At 41.5% G+C, this 23,623-nt stretch overlaps 2 protein-coding genes across 7 annotated transcripts in view; one reads left to right on the top strand and one right to left on the bottom strand.

Annotated features, from left to right (window-relative positions):
* RAP1GDS1 (Rap1 GTPase-GDP dissociation stimulator 1) overlaps positions 1-23,623 on the top strand; it is a 286,317-nt gene that overhangs the window by 203,770 nt on the left and 58,924 nt on the right. The gene's annotated exons all lie outside the window — the stretch shown is intronic.
* The window catches only part of TSPAN5 (tetraspanin 5), a 223,159-nt gene continuing 212,233 nt past the window's right edge, over positions 12,698-23,623 (bottom strand). For 5 of the 6 annotated variants that reach the window (XM_033957482.1, XM_033957473.1, XM_033957490.1 and 2 more), the window contains exons 6-9: positions 20,759-20,806; positions 20,382-20,498; positions 17,109-17,255; positions 12,698-15,248 (exon numbers count right to left, since the gene is read on the bottom strand). In XM_033957482.1, the coding sequence (XP_033813373.1) occupies positions 17,136-17,255; positions 20,382-20,498; positions 20,759-20,806 (285 nt within the window). In that variant the 3' untranslated portion in view covers positions 12,698-15,248; positions 17,109-17,135. The remainder of the gene's footprint in view (positions 15,249-17,108; positions 17,256-20,381; positions 20,499-20,758; positions 20,807-23,623) is intronic. The other variant, XM_033957499.1, reaches the window with a different exon arrangement.

Below are 23,623 nucleotides of genomic sequence, written 5' to 3'. Positions count from 1 at the left end.
TCAGCGCTGACGTCGGAGGGAGGGAGGGCTGACGTCGGGAAGACTTCCGTACGGCTCTGTACTGCAGGCAGGGTAGGTAAGGAGGAGTAGCCTCGCGGCTCGAGTGGCTACCAAGGGAGGGGGGCGGTCCGCCCCACCCCGTGTGCAGCACAGCCGGCCAGGTCCCCTTACTTTTGTGGCGCTAACCCAATCGACCGACAACAGCCCTGGTCCGACAAACCTCCCTGCCCTTAACCGCAAATCTAAATTACCTTCTTACAGCAGCTGTAAGAAGGAAATTTAGATTCGCGGTTAAGGGCAGGGAGGTTTGTCAGACCGGGGCTGTTGTCAGTCTGTCGGTCGGGGAAGCGCCACAAAAGTAAGGGGACCTGGCCAGCTGTGCTGCACCCGGGGCGGGAGAGAAGGAGGGGGGAGAAGGACGCTGAAAGCACTGGGGAAGACAAAGGGGTGAAGAAGGACGCTGAAAGGCCATGGTGAAGAAGGGGTGGGGGGAAGGACACTGAAAGCATTTGTGGAAGACAGAAGGTGGAGAAGAACGCTGACAGGACATGGGGAAGACGGGGGGGAGAAGGACGCTGAAAGCACATGGGGAAGACAAAGGGGTGGAGAAGGACGCTGAAAGGACATGGGGAAGACAAAGGGGTGGAGAAGGACGCTGAAAGGACATGGGGAAGACAAAGGGGTGGAGAAGGACGCTGAAAGGCCATGGGGAAGACAAAGGAGTGGAGAAGGACGCTGAAAGGCCATGGGGAAGACGGGGGGGGGTGGAGAAGGACGCTGACAGGACATGGGGAAGATGGGGGGGAGAAGGACGCTGAAAGGAAATGGGGAAGAGAGAGTGGGGAGAAGACGCTGGCAGGGTAGAAGACAGAGATGCCAGACTATGGGGGGAGCGGAGGGAAGAAGATGGGTGCCAGACCAATTTGGAATGGGGGAGAAAGGGAGAGGCACAGTAACAGAGCAAATGGAAGACGCAGAAGGAAGAGAGACAGTGGATGGAAGGAACTGAATGAGAACACAAGGAAAGCAGAAACCAGGCAACAAAGGTAGGAAAATAATTCTATTTCTTTTTTTCTTTTTTTTTGCTTCACGATAAAGTAGTATATTAGTTGTGTTGATAAAAATTTATAAACAAAAGAGGCTCTGGACCTGGTAGAAACCCATTTACAAAGTATGTATTCTTTCCAATTAATATTTCCAAATTAATAAAGTCTTTTTGCTTATTTGTAAATGGGTTTCTACCAGAGCCTTTAATTCAGTAGCATAATTAAATGAAATAACTATTTCTGAAGTTTATAGGGACAGGCGGGGACGGAGGGGATTCCTCATGGGGACGGGCGGGGACGGAGGACATTCCTCGCGGGGACGGGTGGGGACGGAGGGATTCCTCACGGGGACGGGTGGGGACGGAGGACATTCCTCGCGGGGACGGGTGAGGACGGAGGGATTCCTCATGGGGACGGGTGGGATTCCTCACGGGGACGGGTGAGACTTTGGCGGGGACGGGTGGGGACGGGTGGGATTTCTGTCCCCGCGCAACTCTCTAGTCCGCAATTAAGATATGTGGCGCGGCGGGAGGCGAGTGTGCCGGTGTCTGCTTTGCAGCTCACCTGGCAACAGGGCCAGACTGGCCATTGGGAGGACCGGGCATTGTCCTGGTGGGCCGCAGCCCATCCTCCTGTGCTGGCTGCAGTCCTGTGAGTGGATGTTTAGCCTGCCTGTCTTCCCCTTAGTATCCTATGAGCCAGGCAGTGTGTGAGGGGGAAGTGGGGGGAGGAAGAGAAGCTTCACACTGAGTCTGTCACAGGAACTCAGTGAGGCTGTAGTGTGACTCCACATGTGACATCTGTAATCAGGAACAGTTCCTAATGCTCCCATGCTAGAGAGGTGAGGATATGGGGGGATGTTAATGTGTCTAATAATGTGCTCCTCTGTAAAAACCTCTGTATCTTCCATGGGGGACATGCTAAATTCTAGGAAATAAAAAAGCTGCTTATGATGATTGCATAGAGAAGTTCAGTAAGCTGAGAGGAGGGCTGGGCTCTCTGTGAACAATCAACACACTAATACTCTGCGCTGTACATTATGGAAAACTCAATATAGCAAAAAACAGTAAAGTGTATATGTGGCCCTTCACAGTGCTTTTGTAAACATCATAATAAAATAACAAAGGCTCCAATAATGAAAAATAAAAGTCCTTTTCCCATACACTCAGGTTGCACAAGTCCGGTTTTCACCCGGACAGTATTTTTTTGACCAAAACGGATGTCTACAATTAGTAAAATTCCCCAATCACCTATTTTTTTATGGGGACGGATTTGTATACAGCACTTCATTAGATTTTTCTTATTATACAAATTTTATCTTTTTGTAGACTTGAAGTCTTGAACAAAGAAAATGAGTACAGCAAAAAAAGCAAAAACAGATAGTGGAAGACCATTCCAAGAGGCCTGGACAGAGACATAGGGAGTGATTGAACGCAGTGGGAAAGCATTGTGTATTATGTGTAATGAAAGTGTTGTGTCTCGCACATCAAGTGTCAAACATCACTTTGAGACCAACCATAACAGTGTTGCTGAACTTGGTTTAGCTCAAAGAAAAGAGTTCCTTGTAGGAAAATTAAAGAAATATCACTCCCAGTCTCTTAGTTTTAGCAACTATCTTTCAAAAACTAATTATCTTACAGTTGCCAGCTTTCAAATTTCACTGTGCATTGCAAAACATGGTAAGCCCCTCTCTGATGGAGATTTTATCAAAAAGGCAATTTTGGCTGGGAGTAATTCACTCTTCCATGATTTCCAAAACAAGGATAAAATTGTGCAGCGCATCTCTGAGATGCCGCTAAGCAGAAATACTGCAAAAGATAGGGTTCTGCGAATGGCTGCTGATGTTAGTCAACAGCTTACTTGCGACTTACAAATAGCACCCTTCTACTCCATGTGCTTGGATGAAAGTACAGATATTACTAACCATGCAAGACTAGCGCTTATTTTGCGTTATGCTACTGGTGACATCATGAGAGAAGAGCTGGTAAAACTGCTGTCTTTGCCTGGAAGAACACAAGGGATAGATATCCACAATGCTGTGATGGAGGCTTTTTCATCACTAGACATAAGTCCAGAAAAAGTGGTTTCAGTTACTAGCGATGGAGCACCTAGCATGGTGGGGACAACATCAGGATTCATTCATTTCTTTGCTAAGGAAGCAAAACATCCACTGATTCAATTTCACTGCATAATACATCAAGAGGCTCTCTGCTCCAAAGAAAGCAGCAAAAAACTTGACGATGTCCTCAAAGATGTAACAAAAATGGTGAACTTCATCATGGCGCGTGCTCTTAATTTTCGACGATTTCAAGCCCTTCTTGATGAGGTTCAGGCACAATATAACACTTTACTGATGTACAATAATGTCCGGTGGCTGAGCAGAGGACGAGTGTTAGAGAGATTTGTGGCCTGCTTGGAAGAAGTTAGGCTATTTATGAACGAAAAGGGGGGGAAGACTATCCTCAACTCACCAACATGGCCTGGCTTACCAACCTCATGTTCTTTACAGATTTTACTAATCACTTTAATGTACTAAACAAAAAATTACAAGGCATGGGAAAAAAGCAGAAAGCATGTTTAGTGACATCAAAGCTTTTGAGAGAAAATTGCATGTTTTTGAAAAAGACCTTGAGAGTGGACAGCTAAAATATTTTCCCAACCTAAAAATACATTTGGATAATTCTACAACATTTGTGGACAGTCATAAAAAACACCAGGAAATCCACAAAGCATATTCCACCATTGTAGCCGAAGCAAAGGAGAATTTTAGTAAAAGATTTTCTCAGTTCCGTAAGATGGAGACAACCCTTTCATTTATAACTTCCCCAGAAAAGTCCACATTTGAAGATCTTGATCTTTCCTGCTTACAGTGGTTGGATATTCAAAATTTGGAAATGGAGCTACTGGAATTTCAAGAAAGCTCTATCTGGAAAAGTAAATTCAATGACCTGCATGCGGCTCTTGAACGTATTGAGTGTGAAAGGGTGACAAATGAAATCACTGCTAGCAGTTCTGAAAATGAAATCCTAAAAGCGTGGAATTCTCTGCCAGACAATTTTAAGTCCATGAAAGCACTTGGGATTGCTCTTCTTACTTTGTTTGGGTCATCCTATGCTTGTGAGCAGCTGTTTTCGGCTTTGAATCATATAAAATCTGATGCTAGAAACAGATTAACGGATGACATGAGTGCTGCATGTGTTGCTCTGAAATTAACGCACTATGAGCCAAGGATTGACAAGTTATCAGCATGCATGCAACAACAAAAATCACATTAATTTTTTTCAGAGCATGCCCAATGCATATGTTTACATGAAGCAGTGTTTTCAGTTTGCAGTTAAGACACTTTCTAAGTTATTTAAATATTATTTAAAGATGTTATTTTAAAAAGGGACTTTACATGGCCCTGTTGTATTCCAATCTGGAATTTCCAATAAAAACGGATGGTTTAATTGAAAGCTTTTTTGTTTTCTTTACATCATATTATTAGAAATGTAATGATTTAACTATTTTCTAATTTGATTGTAAATTTTACAAAAAAACATGTATAGACTCTTTGGGAATACACACCAGTCTTGACACAGTTAACAGTTTTAAGAAGTTTATCTTTTTTTTTACTCAGGATACATTTGACATGTTATGTGAATAATACATTTAAAATATATTGTGTAACTGAATCAAATTCTTCCTAAATTCATTAAATTGAATGAAATCATTAAAACATTATAAATTGCCAATAAATTGAAATGAAAACCAAAGGATTGTGAATCAAATTGATTCTCTGACAATACAAAGATTCCAACCTTTAAAAATGATGTTACATAGTTCAGGCAACTTTATAAAGAGTTTTTAGATACTAAAATCTTGTTATTAAGGTTTAATTGACGTGCTGGCACTTTGAGGAAATTCTTTGGTTTTGTGCGGCAGTTTGGGCACTCGGGCTCAAAAAGGTTAGCCATCACTGGCCTAGACGCTACTTCCTCAGGGTCAGCCTCGTGCAAATAGCACTATTACAGTTCAATGTGCAAATCCTCCGTGTCCCACGAAGACACTGCCATGCTCTGGTAGCTTGTGTGCTTGGTAGTCCTAAATATTCCAGGTGGGAGTTTTTGTTTTGTTTGAATGGTATTTATTACCCCCCTCCCCCCCCAGCCTCTTTTTTTCAATATTATTGTAGACTTAAAATAGTTCAATACATTTTTATATACTAGGCACTATAGAGTTAAAATGAAAGATGTTCTATTTGAGATCTGGACACCTCCTTGTGGGATGCCTCAGGGCTCCCGACTTTCACCATTACTATTTACTGTATAAAAGACATCTTTTGAGGATGGATTTTTTTCTCTTGGGGTAAAGTTTTCTTTTTATGCAGACAACATGCTTCTCTTAATCCCAGCTGATGACAACTAAGGCCCTCTTTTACTACGGTGCGCTAACCGATTAGCGCGTGCTAATTGATTTAGCGTGCGTGAAACACTAATGCATGCATGCTAGTCTATGGACACGTTAGCATTTAGCGCGCGCTAATTCAATTAGCGCACCTTAGTAAAAGAGGGGGTAAGTGACCACTTTAGAGTTACTAACTGTATTAGGATGATTGAAAATTATAGTATGATACATGCTTTCAAGTTTAATAAGGAGAAGCCCAAATTACTTTGGTTGAATCATTGTTCCTGAGCATCTGCTATTGCCAGATGGTTTTTCTCTAAAAGTAGGAAGTACATCTAATGTTTTATGCATATATTTGGATATGCCATTGTCTTTTGATTTCAAGTTAATGCTGTCAAACAGACTTTCATTTTTAAATCTCTGTTGACTTTTCAATATTCTAGACTCAGAAAAAAAAACACATTTTTCTATCCTGGTGTAGGCTCTTTTTATTTCTTATTTAAACTATTGCAATAGTTTATATTATTCTCTTACAGTCAGACCGCATTCCAGGCTTCGGATTCTTTAAAATACAGCAGCTAAATTGATCTTCCATTTACATAAATTTGGCAGAGCTACTCCCATTTTAACCAGTTTACACTGGCTACCACTTCAGGCTAGAATCAATTTTAAGCTAGCATGCTTGGTTTTATAAAATACTAGCTGATGCCCTGGTGTTGCACGGGTATTTAATTATAGCAATAACACTGTAAATGGATTCAAAAAAAGATACTTTATGGTGGTGAAATAAATTATTTTTTTACAGCTTTATAAAAAGTACAATATTCAAATAATAATGTGAAATATTACTAACACAAAACTTGATTATAAACAACATTTTTAGTTTCACCTCCAGGAGCAAGAACATATACATTCTTGGGTGAACCCACCCTTGAGCAAGCAACATAGAGTTGTCCATGGGAAAAACAGGGGGATCTTAAATCCACTCCACAGTATGTAATAGTCTGTCCTTGTGATTTGTTGATTGTGATAGAGAATGCAAGTCTCACTGGAATTTGCAATCTCTTAAACTGAAAAGGAAGATCTGTTGGAATAAGTGGTATCCGCGGGATAAATACGGTTTCACCTTGTCCCTTTCCGGTTAAGATAGTCGCTTCAATTACATTGGACAGTAACCTCTTTACACAAAGCCTTGTGCCATTGCAAAGTTTTGGTGGGTCAAGGTTGCTAAGTAAAATAACTGGAGATCCCACAGCTTTTTACATTTTTTTCATTGACATGAATGGGTGAAATATGATTTTATGTTTGTAGCTCCGCCCACGTGTGCAGGTGGGCCGTGAGACCCCCAGAACATATCACCCCAGGTAGTGAGGGATCTGCATATCAAGTTTCGTTCAAATCGGTCCCACAGCTTTTTACATTTTTCCCATTGACTTGAATGGGTGAAATCTGATTTTCTGTTTGTAGCTCCGCCCATGTGTGCAGGTGGGCCGCGAGACCCCCAGAACATATCACCCCAGGTAGTGAGGGATCTGCATACCAAGTTTAGTTCAAATCGGTCCCACAGCTTTTTACATTTTTTCCATTGACTTGAATGGGTGAAATCTGATTTTTTGTTTGTAGCTCTGCCCACATGTGCAGGTGGGCCGCGAGACCCCCAGAACATATCACCCCAGGTAATGAGGGATATGCATATCAAGTTTCGTTCAAATCGGTCCCACAGCTTTTTACATTTTTTCCATTGACTTGAATGGGTGAAATCAGATTTTCTGTTTGTAGCTCCGCCCACGTGTGCAGGTGGGCCGCGAGACCCCAGAACATATCACCCCAGGTAGTGAGGGATCTGCATACCAAGTTTCGTTCAAATCGGTCCCACAGCTTTTTACATTTTTTCCATTGACTTGAATGGGTGAAATCTGATTTTCTGTTTGTAGCTCCACCCACGTGTGCAGGTGGGCAGCGAGACCTCCAGAACATATCACCCCAGGTAGTGAGGGATCTGCATACCAAGTTTCGTTCAAATCGGTCCCACAGCTTTTTACATTTTTTCCATTGACGTGAATGGGTGAAATCTGATTTTCTGTTTGTAGCTCCGCCCACGTGTGCAGGTGGGCCGCAAGACCCCCAGAACATATCACCCCAGGTAGTGAGGGATCTGCATACCAATCTGCGTTCAAATCGGTCCCACAGCTTTTTACATTTTTTGCATTGACTTGAATGGGTGAAATATGATTTTCTGTTTGTAGCTCCGCCCACGTGTGCAGGTGGGCTGCGAGACCCCCAGAACATATCACCCCAGGTAGTGAGGGATCTGCAGACCAAATTTCGTTCAAATCGGTCCCACCAGAACATATCACCCCAGGTAGTGAGGGATCTGCATACCAAGTTTCGTTAAAATCGGTCCCACAGTTTTTTACATTTTTTCCATTGACGTGAATGGGTGAAATCTGATTTTCTGTTTGTAGCTCCGCCCACATGTGCAGGTGGGCCGCGAGACCCCCAGAACATATCACCCCAGGTAGTGAGGGATCTGCATACCAATTTGCGTTCAAATCGGTCCCACAGCTTTTTACATTTTTTGCATTGACTTGAATGGGTGAAATATGATTTTCTGTTTGTAGCTCCGCCCACATGTGCAGGTGGGCCGCGAGACCCCCAGAACATATCACCCCAGGTAGTGAGGGATCTGCAGACCAAGTTTCGTTCAAATCGGTCCCACAGCTTTTTACATTTTTTCCATTGACTTGAATGGATGAAATCAGATTTTCTGTTTGTAGCTCCGCCCACGTGTGCAGGTGGGTCGCGAGACCCACAGAACATATCACCCCAGGTAGTGAGGGATCAGCATACCAAGTTTCGTTCAAATCGGGCAAGCCGTTTTTGCGTTGGCAGCTTTTTACATTTTTTCCATTGACATGAATGGGTGAAATCTGATTTTGTTTGTAGCTCCGCCCACGTGTGCGGGTGGGCCGCGAGACCCCCAGAACATATCACCCCAGGTAGTGAGGGATCTGCATACCAAGTTTCGTTCAAATCGGGGAAGCTGTTTTTGCGTTGGCAGCTTTTTACATTTTTTCCATTGACATGAATGGGTGAAATCTGATTTTCTATTTGTAGCTCCGCCCACGTGTGCAGGTGGGCCGCGAGACCCCCAGAACATATCATCCCAGGTAGTGAGGGATCTGCATACCAAGTTTCGTTCAAATCGGTCAAGCCGTTTTTGCGTGATCGCGGCACATACACACATACACACACACATACACACATACATACCTCCGATTTTATATATATATAGATTTGGTGGCTCTAGCCCTGAATATTTCATCAATTTCTTTTCCTTTCCTTTTAATCCTGGATCTTCTAGAGTCTGATCAATCTCATTTACTGTAAGAACATAAAAATAGCCATACTGGGTCAGATCAATGGTGCTTCTAGTCCAATATTCCATCTTTATGGTGGCAAATCCAGGTCACAAGTATTTGGAATAACACCAAATAGTAGCAACATTCCATGCTACAGAAACAGGGCAAGCAGTGGCTTCCCCCATGTCTTTCTCAATAACACACTATGGACTTTTCCTTCAGGAACTTGTCCAAACCTTTCTTAAAACCAGCTACGTTAGCCACTCTTACCATATCCTTTGGTAATGCGTCCCAGAGCTTACCTATTCTCTGAGTGAAAAAATATGTCCTCCTATTGGTTTTAAAAGTATTTCCTTGTAACTTCATTGAGTGTCCCCTAGTCTTTGTAATTTTTGATGGAATAAAACATCAATCCACTTGCACCCGTTCTACACCACTCAGAATTTTGTAGACTTCAATCATATCTCCCCTCAGTCGCCTCTTTTTCAAATTGAAGAGCCCTAACATCAGTCTTTCCTCATATAAGAGAAGTTCCATTCCCTTTATGATCTTGGTCACTCTTCTTGGAACCTTTTTTAGTTCTACTATATCTTTTTTAAGATAAGACGACCAAAATTGAACACAATACTCAAGGTGAGGTCGCACCATGGAGCTATATCTAAATAGAGGCATTAGAACAGTCTTAGCCTTATACCCCGTTTTACAAAGGTGCGTTAGACGTTTTAGCATACGCTAAATATTCGTGCGCGCTAACACATCCATAGACTAACATACACACGTTAGCTTTTAGCATGTGGTTAGCGCACGTTAATATTTAGCATGCGCTAAAATGCTTAGCGCGCCTTTGTAAAAGGACCCCTTAGTCTTGTGTACCATCCTTTTTCTAATAATTCCTAGCATCATATTTGCTTTTTTTGTCCACCATTACAAAAAATATTAGAGAGCTCTCTATTTTATCAGGCAGCTCAAATTTGGTGCTCCTTGCCAAACAAACTGAAGACCATGACTTCGTACTATTCCTTCCAGAGGGGTTTAAAGATGACATATTTGTTTAGAAATTATCTGTTATAACTTATACTTTTTTCTATCAGTTATGTTTCAATAATTTTGTTATCCACTTTGAACTTAATTGGGAGTTGGTGGAATACAAACTATCAGGCTCATAATCAAAACATTTAAATATCCAAAAACCAGCCTAAGTTGGCACGTGGACATTCTAATGGCCAGAACGTCCAAGTGCCGATAATCAAAATTGACTTTCTGAACGTCCAGAAGCACTTCTACGCTGCTCTGTGTCCAGAGTTCAAATGGGCGGTATCTGTTATAACTTACTTTTTTTTAATCAGTTATATTTCGCTTATTTTGTTATCCATTTTGAACTTCATTAGGAGTTGGTAGAATACAAATATTATATCATGGTTTTTATAATTATAAGCCTTGTAAAACTGACTTTCAGGCTCATAATCAAAACATTTAAACGTCCAAAAACCAGCCTAAACTCGGCACTTGGACGTCCAAGTGCCGATAATTGAAACTGACTTTCTGGATGTCCAGCAGCACTTCTAAGCTGTTCTGCGTCCAGAGCTCAAAGGGATGTGTTGGGAGGTGTGTTATGGTGGACACCGGGCAGGCTTAGACCTGGATGTCCTGCAGGGATAACTGAAGCTTTCCCAGGACTGTCCTAGATAGAACTTAGACCAGTTTTACTTACGTCTAAGTGCCCCAATGCTGCCCAAACAGAGTAGATGACCACCGGAGGGATTAAGGCACTTACCCCTTCCCACCACCCAAAGATGGGGGAAAACAGTACATTGAGGGCTTGCATCAGATGATCGTAGCATGGGAATCCCAAACAGCTGATGTGGTTTTAGGGATTCCTGCTGGCTCAGCTGATGGGGATTCTCCCTGCCAGGATCAGCTGAACTGACAGGAAAATACCTCCTCCCTCCCTCACAGGCACCAATACCCTCTAGTACACCTCCAAAGAGAGCCCTACACCCCTCCCCATGACATTCCCCCAACATCCCTAAATACCTCAACATATCCAACATTCCTGGGCTCCCCCAATATCCCCCCACAGAACCCCTCACATTCCTGGCCCCCCGACACATCCCTGACATTCCTGGATCTCCCCCCACGCCGAATCCCCTGACACCCCTGTACCTTTCGATGACAAATCAGCAGGAGGGAAGCCCACTCCCTCCTGCCTATAGGGCCACTCAAGATGCATTGGGAGGAGGAAGGCCCATCATTCTAAACGGGCTACAACCATTGAACATTTGCAAAAGGAATGCTCTTCCATGTTTATTAGTTATTTATATACTGCCTATCAATGGAGGTTTTCTAAGCGGTTTTTACATTCAGTTACTCAAGTATTTTTCCCTACCTGTCCTGGTGGGCTCACAATCTACCTAATGTACCTTTCTTTGTAATTTCTATATTGGGAACTATAGAACAAGGTCCTCTATCAATTTCCATCATCGTTTAAAAAAAATTGTGAAGTATTTAAAAAAATCAATCTCAGCATAATCAAAATCAGCATTTAAAAAAAAAAAATATTTAATTCACAAACTTGATTTAGGGTTATTTAGAATATTTAAATCTTCCCAGACTAAAATTATATCTAAATTCTTATTTTAAAAGCTGGTTTGAGCAGTTAGAACAATAATGACATTTAACCCCTAAGAAAAACACATGAACTTCATGCTAATCAAGCTTGGTTGCTTAATACTGTGAGTAGAGAATGACACGGGACAAAGTTTGTCCCTATCCCCACAGGCTCTGCCCCTGCAGGCTCTATCCTCATCTTCCCCCCTCCCTGTCTTCATCTGCACAAGCCTTGAACACATTTTATATTTGAATATTATTATTAAAGTATAAAAAGGGACAATATTCTGTACAACTGTTGTTTGTAAATCACAAATGGAATCTTCCATTTCAATCTGGTTTTGGAACAGCCTTCTCAAAGATTCGGTTGCCTGTGTTTTTACATCATCTTAGAACATAGGGGTCCTTTTACTAAGGCGTGATAGTGCATGTTACCACGCACTAAATACTAAAACGTGCTAATGCATCCATAGGATATCATGGGCACGTTAGCACACAGTAGCATTTAGCATGCGCTAAGACGCACTAGCGTGCCTTAGTAAAATAATTGGATTGTCTTTCAGACATGAGCATAGAAGAGAACCAACACATATAAATATAAATTTTGAGTTATTAACAACTGGATGGCCCAAATTAGAGAGGTTTTTGAGGATCGATGAAAGAGACTAGAACCCTGAAAAAAGCAGACTTTAGTGGATGAACAGAAAAATAAGTGTCTATTAAATGTTGGAAATGCTCTTTGATGCCATCAACAATTACTGTTACAATAACAGTAAGATGCTTAAGCAACTAGGCACATGATGGAAGGATGTTGCAGGTGGTAGGAGTTTGATCAGCGAGCAAGACTCTTGTTGCTACATCAAAGGCAGAAAAGACACAAATTATGTCATAATTTTGGATAAAAGTGCTGCCCAAATGCAAGAGTAATTATAACTTTTACAACACCTAGTAGTGCTATAGCAAGGAAGTGTAATAGTAACAGTCCATATATCAGGGCTTGCCAAACCTGTCCTGAAACCCCACAGCCAGTCAGGTTTTCAGTATATCCACAGTGAATGCTCTAAGAGAAAAATCTGCATATCCTGGGTCTCCTCTGTATGGAGATGTATCTTAGGCATATTCATTGTGGATGTCCTGAAACCTTGACTGGCTTTTGGGAATTCCAAGAACTATCACTTAAGCATTAATGAGCTTTTTTCCCCCCTTTAGAAAGAATCCTATTGCCACCAGCTCTGTAAAATGAACAATGAATTTCAAAATATCTAATAAGATGTAAACAAATGCATACCACACTGCTAAGATTAAACAAGGTTTATTGAAAACTCCTTACCCTACAAACACACATTAAAATTTTTAAAAAAGTTTTCTTTTAAAAGCCATCTGGTGTTGCCGTTGATGAAGAACAGCAAATGCTAATTGCAGAGGTGAGCAACAGAGAGAATGTGCAGAGCCAGGGTCACACTCGAATCTGGCCTGCTCCTAAAGGCCAAACAGGGGCCCCAAATTACTGTCTGAGCGTGGAAATGAGTGTAAAGACAGCCTTTCAATCTTTATTGGTGCATCTCCGATTCTGACTGTACTTTTCTCCATCTCAGTTTTGCCTCCATTATAGTTATGAGGAAAGAAGAATTCTCTTTTGTTCCCTTTGCTCTTTTCTCATATTTCTTATGTCTCTTTCCCACCCCAAAAAACTTTCTTCTCCTATCCCTTTCCTCTCTCTCATTCTCAAAACATCTCTCCCTCTGCATTCCTTTCATTTGTTCCTTCTCCGTCTTTGTTCTTTCCCTCCCTCTTTGCCTTCATACCCCGATTCAATCCATTATCTTTTTATTGGTCTGCGGGGGATTTTGGGTCTTCATGGGCTACAGAGCATGCTGCAGTGATGGGCCTCCAGAAATTGTTCTGCTCATCACTTCTTGCTTTTCTTTTTAATTCCTGACTATATGGGTTCATTCTACCTTGTCCTGTGACACAGAACTAGGCCACAGGCTCTTAATGCAAGAATTAGAAAGAACTTCCTCAGGCTTTTTACATAGTCACGTAGTAAATGATGGCAGATCCATCCAGTCTGCCCAACAAAACTGTTACTATGTTACCTCAGGCTCAGTGGTGTAATGAGGGAGGCTGGTGCCCAGCATCACTGCACCGTGCACCCCCCATTCCCTGCCGCTCCCCCTCTTCTCTGCAGCTTGGACATCTCCCCAACTCTTCCCTGCCATTTGAACTCCCCCACCTACCCTACACATACCTCTTTAAATGGTCGGTGTCGCGAGCAGCATCTTCCACCCAGTTGCTAACGCTGGCTCCCTTCTGACATCACATCCTGGGTCCCAAAACCAGGAAGTGATGTCAGAAGGGAGCCAGCGCAAGTAGCAAACAGAGGATGTTATTCGAGCCAGTGAACATTTAAAGAGGTATGCGGGGGGGGGGGGGGGAGGGGCGCAGAGAGGCGCCAGCGCCCCCTGCAAAGACAGTACCCGGGACGGTCTGCCCCCCCTTTACTACGCCAATGCTCAGGTTTTTAGGTTAGGTGATTTTCCTTCCTGTTTAGTAGGATACATTTCGCAGCTCAGCTCTCAGTGTATTCCTACTCTCTAACGAACTTTTGAGTTAAGCAAAGCTAGACATTGAACTTGAGCCCTCTATTGCCCAGCTCCAGCTAAACTGCTTTAGTCCCATTCAGATAACTGGAGAAAGGAGCATTAAACAGAAAAATGCATAAGTGCAATTGAAGTGTTTGGCTTATAACTCACAAAAAAGCAGAAACACCCAGCACATTGCATACATGGAAAGTTACATCAATAAGGTCAGCTGTGGGCCACAAGGCTCGGCTCAGTTATGAACAAACACTTCTTCTGAGTCTTATCTTGAAAGACTATCATGGAGAAGAGAGACAATATATCCATTTCAGTTTCAAGTTCACTGATAACCAGTGGACAGCCCGTCGGCTAGGTGATCACTGCCAGTTTAATTTTACCATACAAGGTATCACAGAACTACTGCCAAGTTCAGAAAAATAGGTGAGCAGCACTGACATTTTCAGAAACGTCTCCTTACAGCCAGTTGCTTTTAAACAATGTTTCACACCGAACTGATCTGGCTGTTAATCTCGTCTGGAGATCTGGACTGGATCACAAAGTTTATGCCAGAAACATTGATTTTTCCAAAGAGTTTTCCCATCATTTCAAAATGAGAGAAATACTGTGAAGAATATGGCTCAACAAAATAAAGTTTCAACAAATAAGAGACAGAAAGATATATTTTTAAACCCCAACCCTGCGCTGTTTTAACCCTGCGCTGTTTTAGTCTAAGATTCCATTCAAGAAATATTTTCCCTTTGGAATAAAAATGGAGGTCGTTATATGTCCTGTTCAGCTACAAGTTTCTCTTGAGATGGAATTATGGGCGCACATCGGGCAAGTACTGGCTATACAAAGGAAAGAGCATCATACACTGATTTACAGATAGCGGTTTAAAGTAACAATAAAAAAAAAATCCCAATTTGTGCTCAGCTGTCATGAGAAGTCAGTTAAAGTGGAGATTCCCTGCTTGAAGCTCTCAGGTTTGTAATTGAAAATAAATTTAAGGAGTAGCAGACAACACAGTCACTCGAATCCCAAAGTTGCTTAGATGTCGGGGGGGGGGGGGCTGCTCCTTCTTAGGTTTCCCCTCTCCTTGTTCCTGCAGCTGCGTGACTCTAGCACTTGCTACAGTTGTTTTTTTTTTATACAGGGTCTTCTGTTTTCCAGCGTTTTTCTAGGCAATCGAGGAACAAGGAGTACTACCAGCTGGCTCGGACTGCTTCAATGTCACTGACCAGATTCTGGGCTAAACATATTCCGAAGATCTGAAAGAAACAACAACAACAACATTAAAAAAAACCCCAATCAAACAAAATAAAACCATGGTAAAAAGTTTAACCTCCTTCCTCCCCCCACCTCCCCCACTTTTTACGAAGCCGCACAAGAGATTTTTAGTGCTGGCCGGTGCGCTAAGTGTTCTGCACTGCTCTGACGCTCTATGACTGTTGAAGCAACGCAGAGCATTCAATGCGCCAACCAGCATTAAAAACCTCTTGCGGGTTTAGTTTCCAAGTTTATTTACAATTTGATATACTGACTATCAAACAAATATCTGGACGGTTTACAATTTCTAAAATTAGAGCTTAAAAAAATGCAATAATAAAAAATAAAATAGGGGAACATAAAAACCAGACAAAGACAAAGATATGGACAAAGTAGGTACAATAGGCACTGGAGGAGGGGAAGATTCAAAATTACATCGAAGTCAAAATAAAAATAAAAGGGAGGTCTCAACTTCTGATCTGGGAATTGTATCTATTACATCTGTTTCTATTACTGTCATGTAGAGGCTGATATTCAGCATGTGTTAATAAGCAGTTGGCATGCAATTCACATCTAAGTATGTTATAGACCTCTATCATATCTCCCCTGAGCCATCTCTTCTCCAGGCTAGTCTTTTGTCATAGAGAAGTCTTCCCATTCCTTTTATAATTTTTGTTGCCCTTCTCCAGAGCCTATCACCTCTTAACTTCATCCTTTGCCCTCTCATTGCAGAGTTTCATTTCAAATGAGAGACTCGACTCATGCGCATTTACATTACGTAGGTATTTAAACGTCTCTATCATATCTCCCCTCTCCTGCCTTTCCTCCAAAGTATACAGATTGAGATCTTTAAGTCTGTTCCCATAAGCCTTGATCTTTTCCAACCTGCCTTGACAGCTGTTGTGATGACACAATATTGTCTTCAGTCACCTGAGGTGAACCAATGGCAGGCTATCACACTTCCCGTGGTTCTCTGTACAGTGATGCTTTGAGAGAGTGACAGAATTGCTATCCTCCTCATATTATGCTCTGGTGAGAGCTAATGGTAATACTACTTAGCCTCTGCTCAATATGTTACATCAGAATCCCTCAATGGCAGAACAGAATCTCTCAATAACCTTGAGGTGGAGGGCATTGCTGGGCAGTCCTGTTGGCCTGAGGATGACCAATCCCTGCCCAATGTCTAAGCATTCCATGCATCCAATGCAGCTCCTGGCTTCACATACTCAATGCTCCCAGTGCCAACGAGTCTGGACTGAACTTACTCAAACTGATAAGAAATCCTCTATAGATGAAATAAGCTGGCATATGACATTTTGCAAGGAATCGTGATCAGGTTTAAGGCACACATGTTACGTGTATCAGTAGCTGATATGGTCCTGGCACACTACCTAAACTTTTGCAAGCTGCAGTAGGCTTCTTTACCCTGGAGCATTGTCAGTAAATTGGCTGATGTGAAATTAAATTGCCCAAAACATTAGAGAAAACTCAGAAATGACTGAAAAACTATCTAAAGAAACTATTTATTTATTTAAAAACTTATATACCGCATATTAACTATGCAATTTATAAATTACATACAAATTATTTTAAAAATCTATGTACAAACAATAGAAACAAGTAACAAACAGGTATAACCAGGGAGACAATAATAAACCGACGCATTTTTAGCGCATTCTTGGACTACATCCTCCCCATACTCTATCTTAAAATTCCAGCAAAACATGAACTAATAATAACAGGTCAGGTTTCAACAAGATTAAAGCAAAAAGACATTAGAAGCAACATGCATTTTCAAAATTTTCTTGAAAATTATATTGTAAAATTCCAGGAAAGCATTATCAAACGAAATGAGGTATTACCAGAGAAAGGCGTTAACATAGAAGGCATTAACAAATAGTTGTGTTTTTCAACATCATCTTAAAATTAATCCTCCCAGCACAAAATCGCAGGACATTCCAGAGTTTAGCACTTGCCACAGACATCATTGTTGTCTCAATCCTAACTAGCTAGGAAGAAAAGAGAGAATCTGAGGTAAACTAATGCCGAAAATTGCAAAATGTTATTCACAGAGAATAAAACTAGTTAAGACATGTCTGGTTGGCTCTTTAGTGAACAAACTACTAAGAGGGTCCTAGAAGATGATGCCAGTGCATGGAAGTTCCACTGTGTTGGAACGCTCTGTAAATTCAGGAGCTTGTTGCTCTCTTTACTATTCCAGGCTCAGTTGGATGACATCCCTCCATCAATGACAGATTTGCATGCTGTTTGTCCTCAACAAATTAAGGGTATTATATATATTTGTTTCCAAGGCTTGTGGTGTAGGAGAAATTAGTGCTGAAAGAGTCTTAGATTGAATCCAAATTCAATTACCAAAAGGACAAGTTTCCATTATTGTACCTTGCAACAACTTTCAGGCAGCAACTATGTGAATGACCAACTCAGAAGAGCCATACAGTCCCTGTGTCGTTGCCAAGCATGCCATGGTTATGTTTATTTATTATTTTTTTTATTTTTGTTTAAATCTGTTTATTGGAATTATAGGTCAGTGAGCAACAATACAGAAAAGGAAAACAATACTTATGCATACATGTTTTAACTCTGCGTCAGCAATCGCATTTCTGTATGTGCTATACACCTAACATTTGATGGTTTATTTATTTTAAATTATTTATAACCTGCCTATCTACAAATCTAGGCAGGGAACAATACACACATACAAAATCAGTCAAAATTACAAGCAATAAAATGCAGTAAAAATAAAATGCAAAAAAAAAAAACAGAAAAAGAAGCAAAAAGAATTTCTGCTTTACAAACCCAGCACTTTGGCCCTGGGTGCATCCTTTATACTGAAATTTCCAGCCAAATGCTGTGTTTCATTTCAAGGGAAATTTTTTCTATTTTTCAAACCAAACCAATTGTTGGAATTTATTTTGGCCAAGGAAGGGGGGGGGGGGGTGATGATTGGTCCGATAGCTCTTCCTGCAGTTTAAAGTAAAGGCTGTTTCTCTCATTGTCTCTCTGGCTGTTCTTATAATTCACATGTATTTCTTTACATTTATTCTAATACTTGGATCCTTATCTTTAATTTTGTGGACTAAATAATATATCATTATTTCTTCTCCTTACATTACTGCTGTAAGTGGTGTTAGGTTTATTAATTTCTCTGGATTTTTATTGCAAATCTATATTCAAAAAATGCAGCCATGCATCCTGTGACCTCAAAAACTGTCCATCATATCTCCTAAAAACATCCAGCATGAAATTCCGCGCTCTGCTTCTAAACTGGATAAAAATCTCACTCAAACGGCCACTACCCAACCAACCTCAACGAAATCATCATCATCCCAATACTCAAAGACCCCAAAGGACCGATAGACCAAACCGCCAACTACAGACCCTCTATTCCACTCTATGTCAAAATAATAGAGTTGCCAAATTCCTCTCCAATTACCTAGAAAACCAAAACATACTTCATCCCACGCAATCCGGCTTCAGAAACAACTTCAGCACAGAAACACTCCTAGGATCTCTCTTGGATACAGCCAGACAACATCTCAGTATAGGAAAAAAAATGATGCTCATATAACTAGACCTGACCGCTGCATTTGACCTGGTGGACCATAGCATACTACTACAAATCCTAGATACAATAGGTATCATAGATAAAGTATACTCATGGTTTGAAGGATCAAGAAGGATCAAGAACCTATAGAGTAAAATCAGACAAAGAAAAATCTAAACCTTGGTCAAACCGCTGCGGAGTTCCCCAGGGATCCCCTCTATCCCTGACTCTCTTCAATCTCTATACAGCCTCCTTCAGCTCTCACCTGGACAAACAAGGCATAACCTCCTACAGCTATGCAGATGACATTATCATTCTCATACCCTTCGACAAACCAAAACTCTCCATGACAAACACAATACACCAAATACTAAAATCAGTAGCAACCTGGATGAAAGATCACAAACTGAAATTGAACCCAGGTAAAACTAAATTCATCCTCCTAGAAAATGCCAAATACCATCCATAACCAACATGGAAATCAATGCAATCAACTACCCCATACAATCCACTCTTAAATTACTAGGAATAAGAATCGACAGATGCTGCACCATGCAACCGCAAATAAATAAAACAATACAAAAATCATTCTCAGTCATGAGAAACTTAAGACAAGTTCAGAAATTCTTTGAGAAAACACAATTCCAGCTCATAGTTCAGTCCCTAATACTAGGCCTACTTGACTACTGTAATATCCTCTATCTCCCCTGCCCTGCAACTATAACAAAACAACTACAAACTAGCCAAACCACAGCACTAAGACTCATCTACTCTTTGAAGAAACATGACCACATTACAGAAGCATATCTCAAATCACATTGGCTTCCAATCCCAGCAAGAATACAATTTAAATTCTACTGTCTACTATTTAAGACTTTATACAGAGACAGTCCAAACTACCTGAACAACCATCTCATCCACAACACTTCAACCAGACATAGGAAAACTCACACCCCATTCTCATACCTCCCAATTAAGGAGGTCAAACGGAAAAAAACATACGATGGCCTCCTAGCCATTCAAGCAGCCAAACTAGACAACCAAATTGCCAATCTACTGACAGCATCCCTAGACTATAATGCATTTAGAAAAGAAATAAAGACCATACTCTTCAAGAAATCCCTGAAAAAAAGAAACACCACCACAAGTTTCAAACACCACCTCTCATTAAAGCCAATAACCCTAAACAAATAACCAAATTCATTTCTTACTCTCTTTGAAAATGTCCAAATCTCTTTTTGGTAAGATCTTGTTGTAATACTTCCTTAATAATTCTTTTGTAATCCGCCTTGAACTGCAAGGTAATGGCGGAATAGAAATCCCTAATGTAATGTAATGTATTAATGTACTTGTTTAAAAGTTTTGAAAAACTGAATAAATAAATAATTTTTAAAAAACTCAGAAAAAGAACCTACTCATCTATACGCTGTCACATAACATACACACCAAAATACAATAACAATACAACCCTCTGCCTGAAGAAGAAAAAAATCTTCATATCCTCATACTATCATCGCATGTTACTTTCTTCTCACCCCTCCTCCCCCACCCAGGAAAAGAACAGATTTACCTGCAATAATGCGATTCCTATGAAAACTCCAGCAACAATGGTCAGATTATCTTGTAGCCATTTCTCAAACTGGGGCACACAGCCTTTAGTGTAGATAGTGGCTTGTTGCTCAGTTTCCTTCACAGGGTAAGAGAGGAAAGAGAACAAGTAAATCAGGTTTAAAGAAGTTACGTTACTGAGAACATCAGGTTGAAAGGCAGCTGGGAGAGAAGCAAGGCCGGTGTTTAATATACTGGGGCCCAGGGCAGAAATTGGGGAGGAGTGGCTTCAGGTGGGCTTAGGGGCCCCCCTGTATCATGGGAGCTCAGGGCAATTTCCTCCACTGACCCTGGAGAGAAGGGGTCTGTGGATAAAGAAAAAAAAAATCATCTACTTACTGGCTTTTGCCGGACATCATAACCACACTGTGTGTTAATAACATCTTCCTAAAAACAACAACAACAAGGAAAGTGAAATATAAGCAGTATGTCAAACTTTGGCACAGTACAGTCAAGTATAAAAACATCCCTAAGACAGTAACTTGCAGCAAGCATTCTGACATTTCAATACAATCAGAAAGAAAAGAACAAATCTTCAACTAATAAGCCTGTTATACTACAGTGCAATTACATAGACTAGGGGTTCCCAAAACCTATCCTGGGAGGCTTTGTTTGTATTGTTATTCTGAATACGCTAGTCCAGTCTTGATGTTAGGGAACTCTCTGGGTAGGTGAGAACCTGACTCTACCACCATAACATCAGAAATCTGCTGTATCCAGGACAGACATGCTGCAGCTGCATATGAACGACAATGCTAAAACTTCAAAGGACATTTTCAATTATGCTTCTAATTTTCTATCTTGTACATCCTTAAAGGGCTATCCCTCCCTCAACAGGAAGAGTAGTTTTCTTGGTAACTACCACAACAAGGGCATCCAACTTTGGTAGCTTAAATCTTTCCTGTTCCTCCTGGGCCACCAGGTAAAGCTGAGACATTGCTTTGGCTACATGAAGCCCAGCATCTGGCATGGGCATGGCCCATTGAGCCAATATTAATTCCAAGACTGGAAAGGTCTTGGGGGGGCTTCTTGGTAGCATTCATAAGATAATTAGCGGAAGTAGAGGTCAGTGCACCTGAAGTTGAAATATTTAGACACTGCAGGGTTTTAGTAATAAACCCTGTCAGCTCCTCTCTATGAAAGACTAGGAGCAAACAGTAGGATTATCTAACTCAATAATTGGCATCTCTTCACAATAAAAGTCCCCTAGGACTAAATCTGTGAGCAACGCTGGGAATTCTGAAACAGATGGAGCTCAGAAGCTTGAAGCAATCTTTTGTGTTTAGATGTATTTTTCCCATGTAGCCGAAAAAGGAGGATTTGAACCAGATTGTTGGGAACCCCGTATAGTGGCCTGGCCCCTTCAACAGATAAGCCTTATGTAACAGCAGTATAAACTCAGGGGGAAAAGGGCTCCGATGGAAATGCAGACTGAGCTTACCTTGCCCCTTCTTCCCCTCATGGCAATTGAATCCCCACTAAAGCTCCCGCAGAGGAAGAGGCATGAATAACCCCTTGCTCAGCCATCTCCTTGGCTACAGAGGAGGATTTCTGACTGGCAAAGCTGATCGCGGTAAGCAAAGGAGAAAGTGGCTGCCCCTCCCCCACTGGGAAAAAAGAGGCACTTCCACCATGGTACAATCCCTAGCCGCTGCCTCTATACAGCTGGTAGAGCATACCCCTGATGGTATTCACCACTTCCCACAGCGCGAACAATGTTTTACTCTCTCTGCTGCCATCGTGAGCTGAGCTGCAAAGCTGCTAAAGCCACGTAGCTGATAGCAATTAAAAGCTTAAAGATACACTTTCCAATTTCCCGGCAGAAGGAGAATGAAGCAAAAAATTGTTAAAATCTGCCCCTGGGGAAATAGGTACTCCTGTTCCTATTGGAGCTAGCAGCTGGAGAGGCCCTAGAGCTCCAATATGCCTGTCTCTCACCTTTTAGTTGTTGTTGGTTTGTTGTTTTTTTAATATGGGAAAGGAGAAAAAAAACAAAACAATGGCACAGATACCCCCAAAATTAAGGAGGGAGGGTAGGGAAGAGACCTGGGAAGGCCCAAGTGTATCCCGCAAAGTTGGTACTGCTTAGCCAGACACCCCTAGCTCAACTGTACAAAGCACAACGGTTACAAGACCAGAAATCTACAAGATAGCCATCCATCCACCTGCTGGAGCTAGAGCATACTAGCTGGCCAGAGGGCTTTCCATCCAATAAGACAGAGTTCAACTCGATAGTCTCTATCTCCACCTGCTGTTAGATGGACACAATCTACTAGTCTCTGGATTCATCTGCTTCTGATGGTAAGGAAATCCACAATAAATATAGGAAAGGGATTAGGACTTGTATACCGCCTTTTGTAGTTTTACAACCATACTCAAAGCAGGTTACATACAGGTATTTCAAGCATTTTTTCCTATCTATCCTGGTGGGCTCAAAATCTATCTAAAGTACCTGGGGATGATTAAATGACTTGCCTAGGGTCACAGGGAGCAGAACGGGGTTTGAACCCACAACATCAGGGTGCTGAGGCTGTAGCTCTAACTGCTATGCCATACTCTACTCTCATCCATCAGGTAGTTTTATATAACAAGGAGGCAATGTATGCAAATCAACCTCATGAATATTCATTGTGGATATCCTGAAAACCTAAATGGCTGGGGTTCTTTCAGGACAGGTTTGGGAATCACTGACAGGCCATTAATGCTCGTTAATTATCTTGCATTAATTTCTCATTTTAATGACACATATATCAGTTAGGAGGTACATTCTCATGTGATAGATGGCAGTTAATGCTTACAGACACATACAAGAAAAGCAGCAGTACCTATGTGAAGTACAATTAAATGTGTCAGGGTAATGGGTCTGCGTTAACATTTGCACACAGTTTACAAAATTTGCTGTTTATTCACAGTTAATAGACTGATCCGCACTATGCAGCTCATCACTTATTATGCATAGATTTGGCACAGATGTTTCTTATACCTAAATAATGCATGTTAAACGTGACAACAGTACAGTCAAACCTCGGTTTACGAGTAACCTGGTTTGCGAGTGTTTTGCAAGATGAGCAAAACACTCAGCAAACTTTTGACTCGCAAACCGAGCATTGACTCGATTTGCGAGCCCCCACCTGACCCGACCGCGGGAACCAACAGTATTGCTCCCCCTGAGGCCACTGGTGCTGCTCCCTCCCTTCACGATCA

Source organism: Geotrypetes seraphini, chromosome 1 (genome assembly GCF_902459505.1).
Source record: "Geotrypetes seraphini chromosome 1, aGeoSer1.1, whole genome shotgun sequence".
In the NCBI taxonomy this organism is placed as follows: Eukaryota; Metazoa; Chordata; class Amphibia; order Gymnophiona; family Dermophiidae; genus Geotrypetes; species Geotrypetes seraphini.
This window is presented reverse-complemented; position numbering and strand designations above follow the sequence as displayed.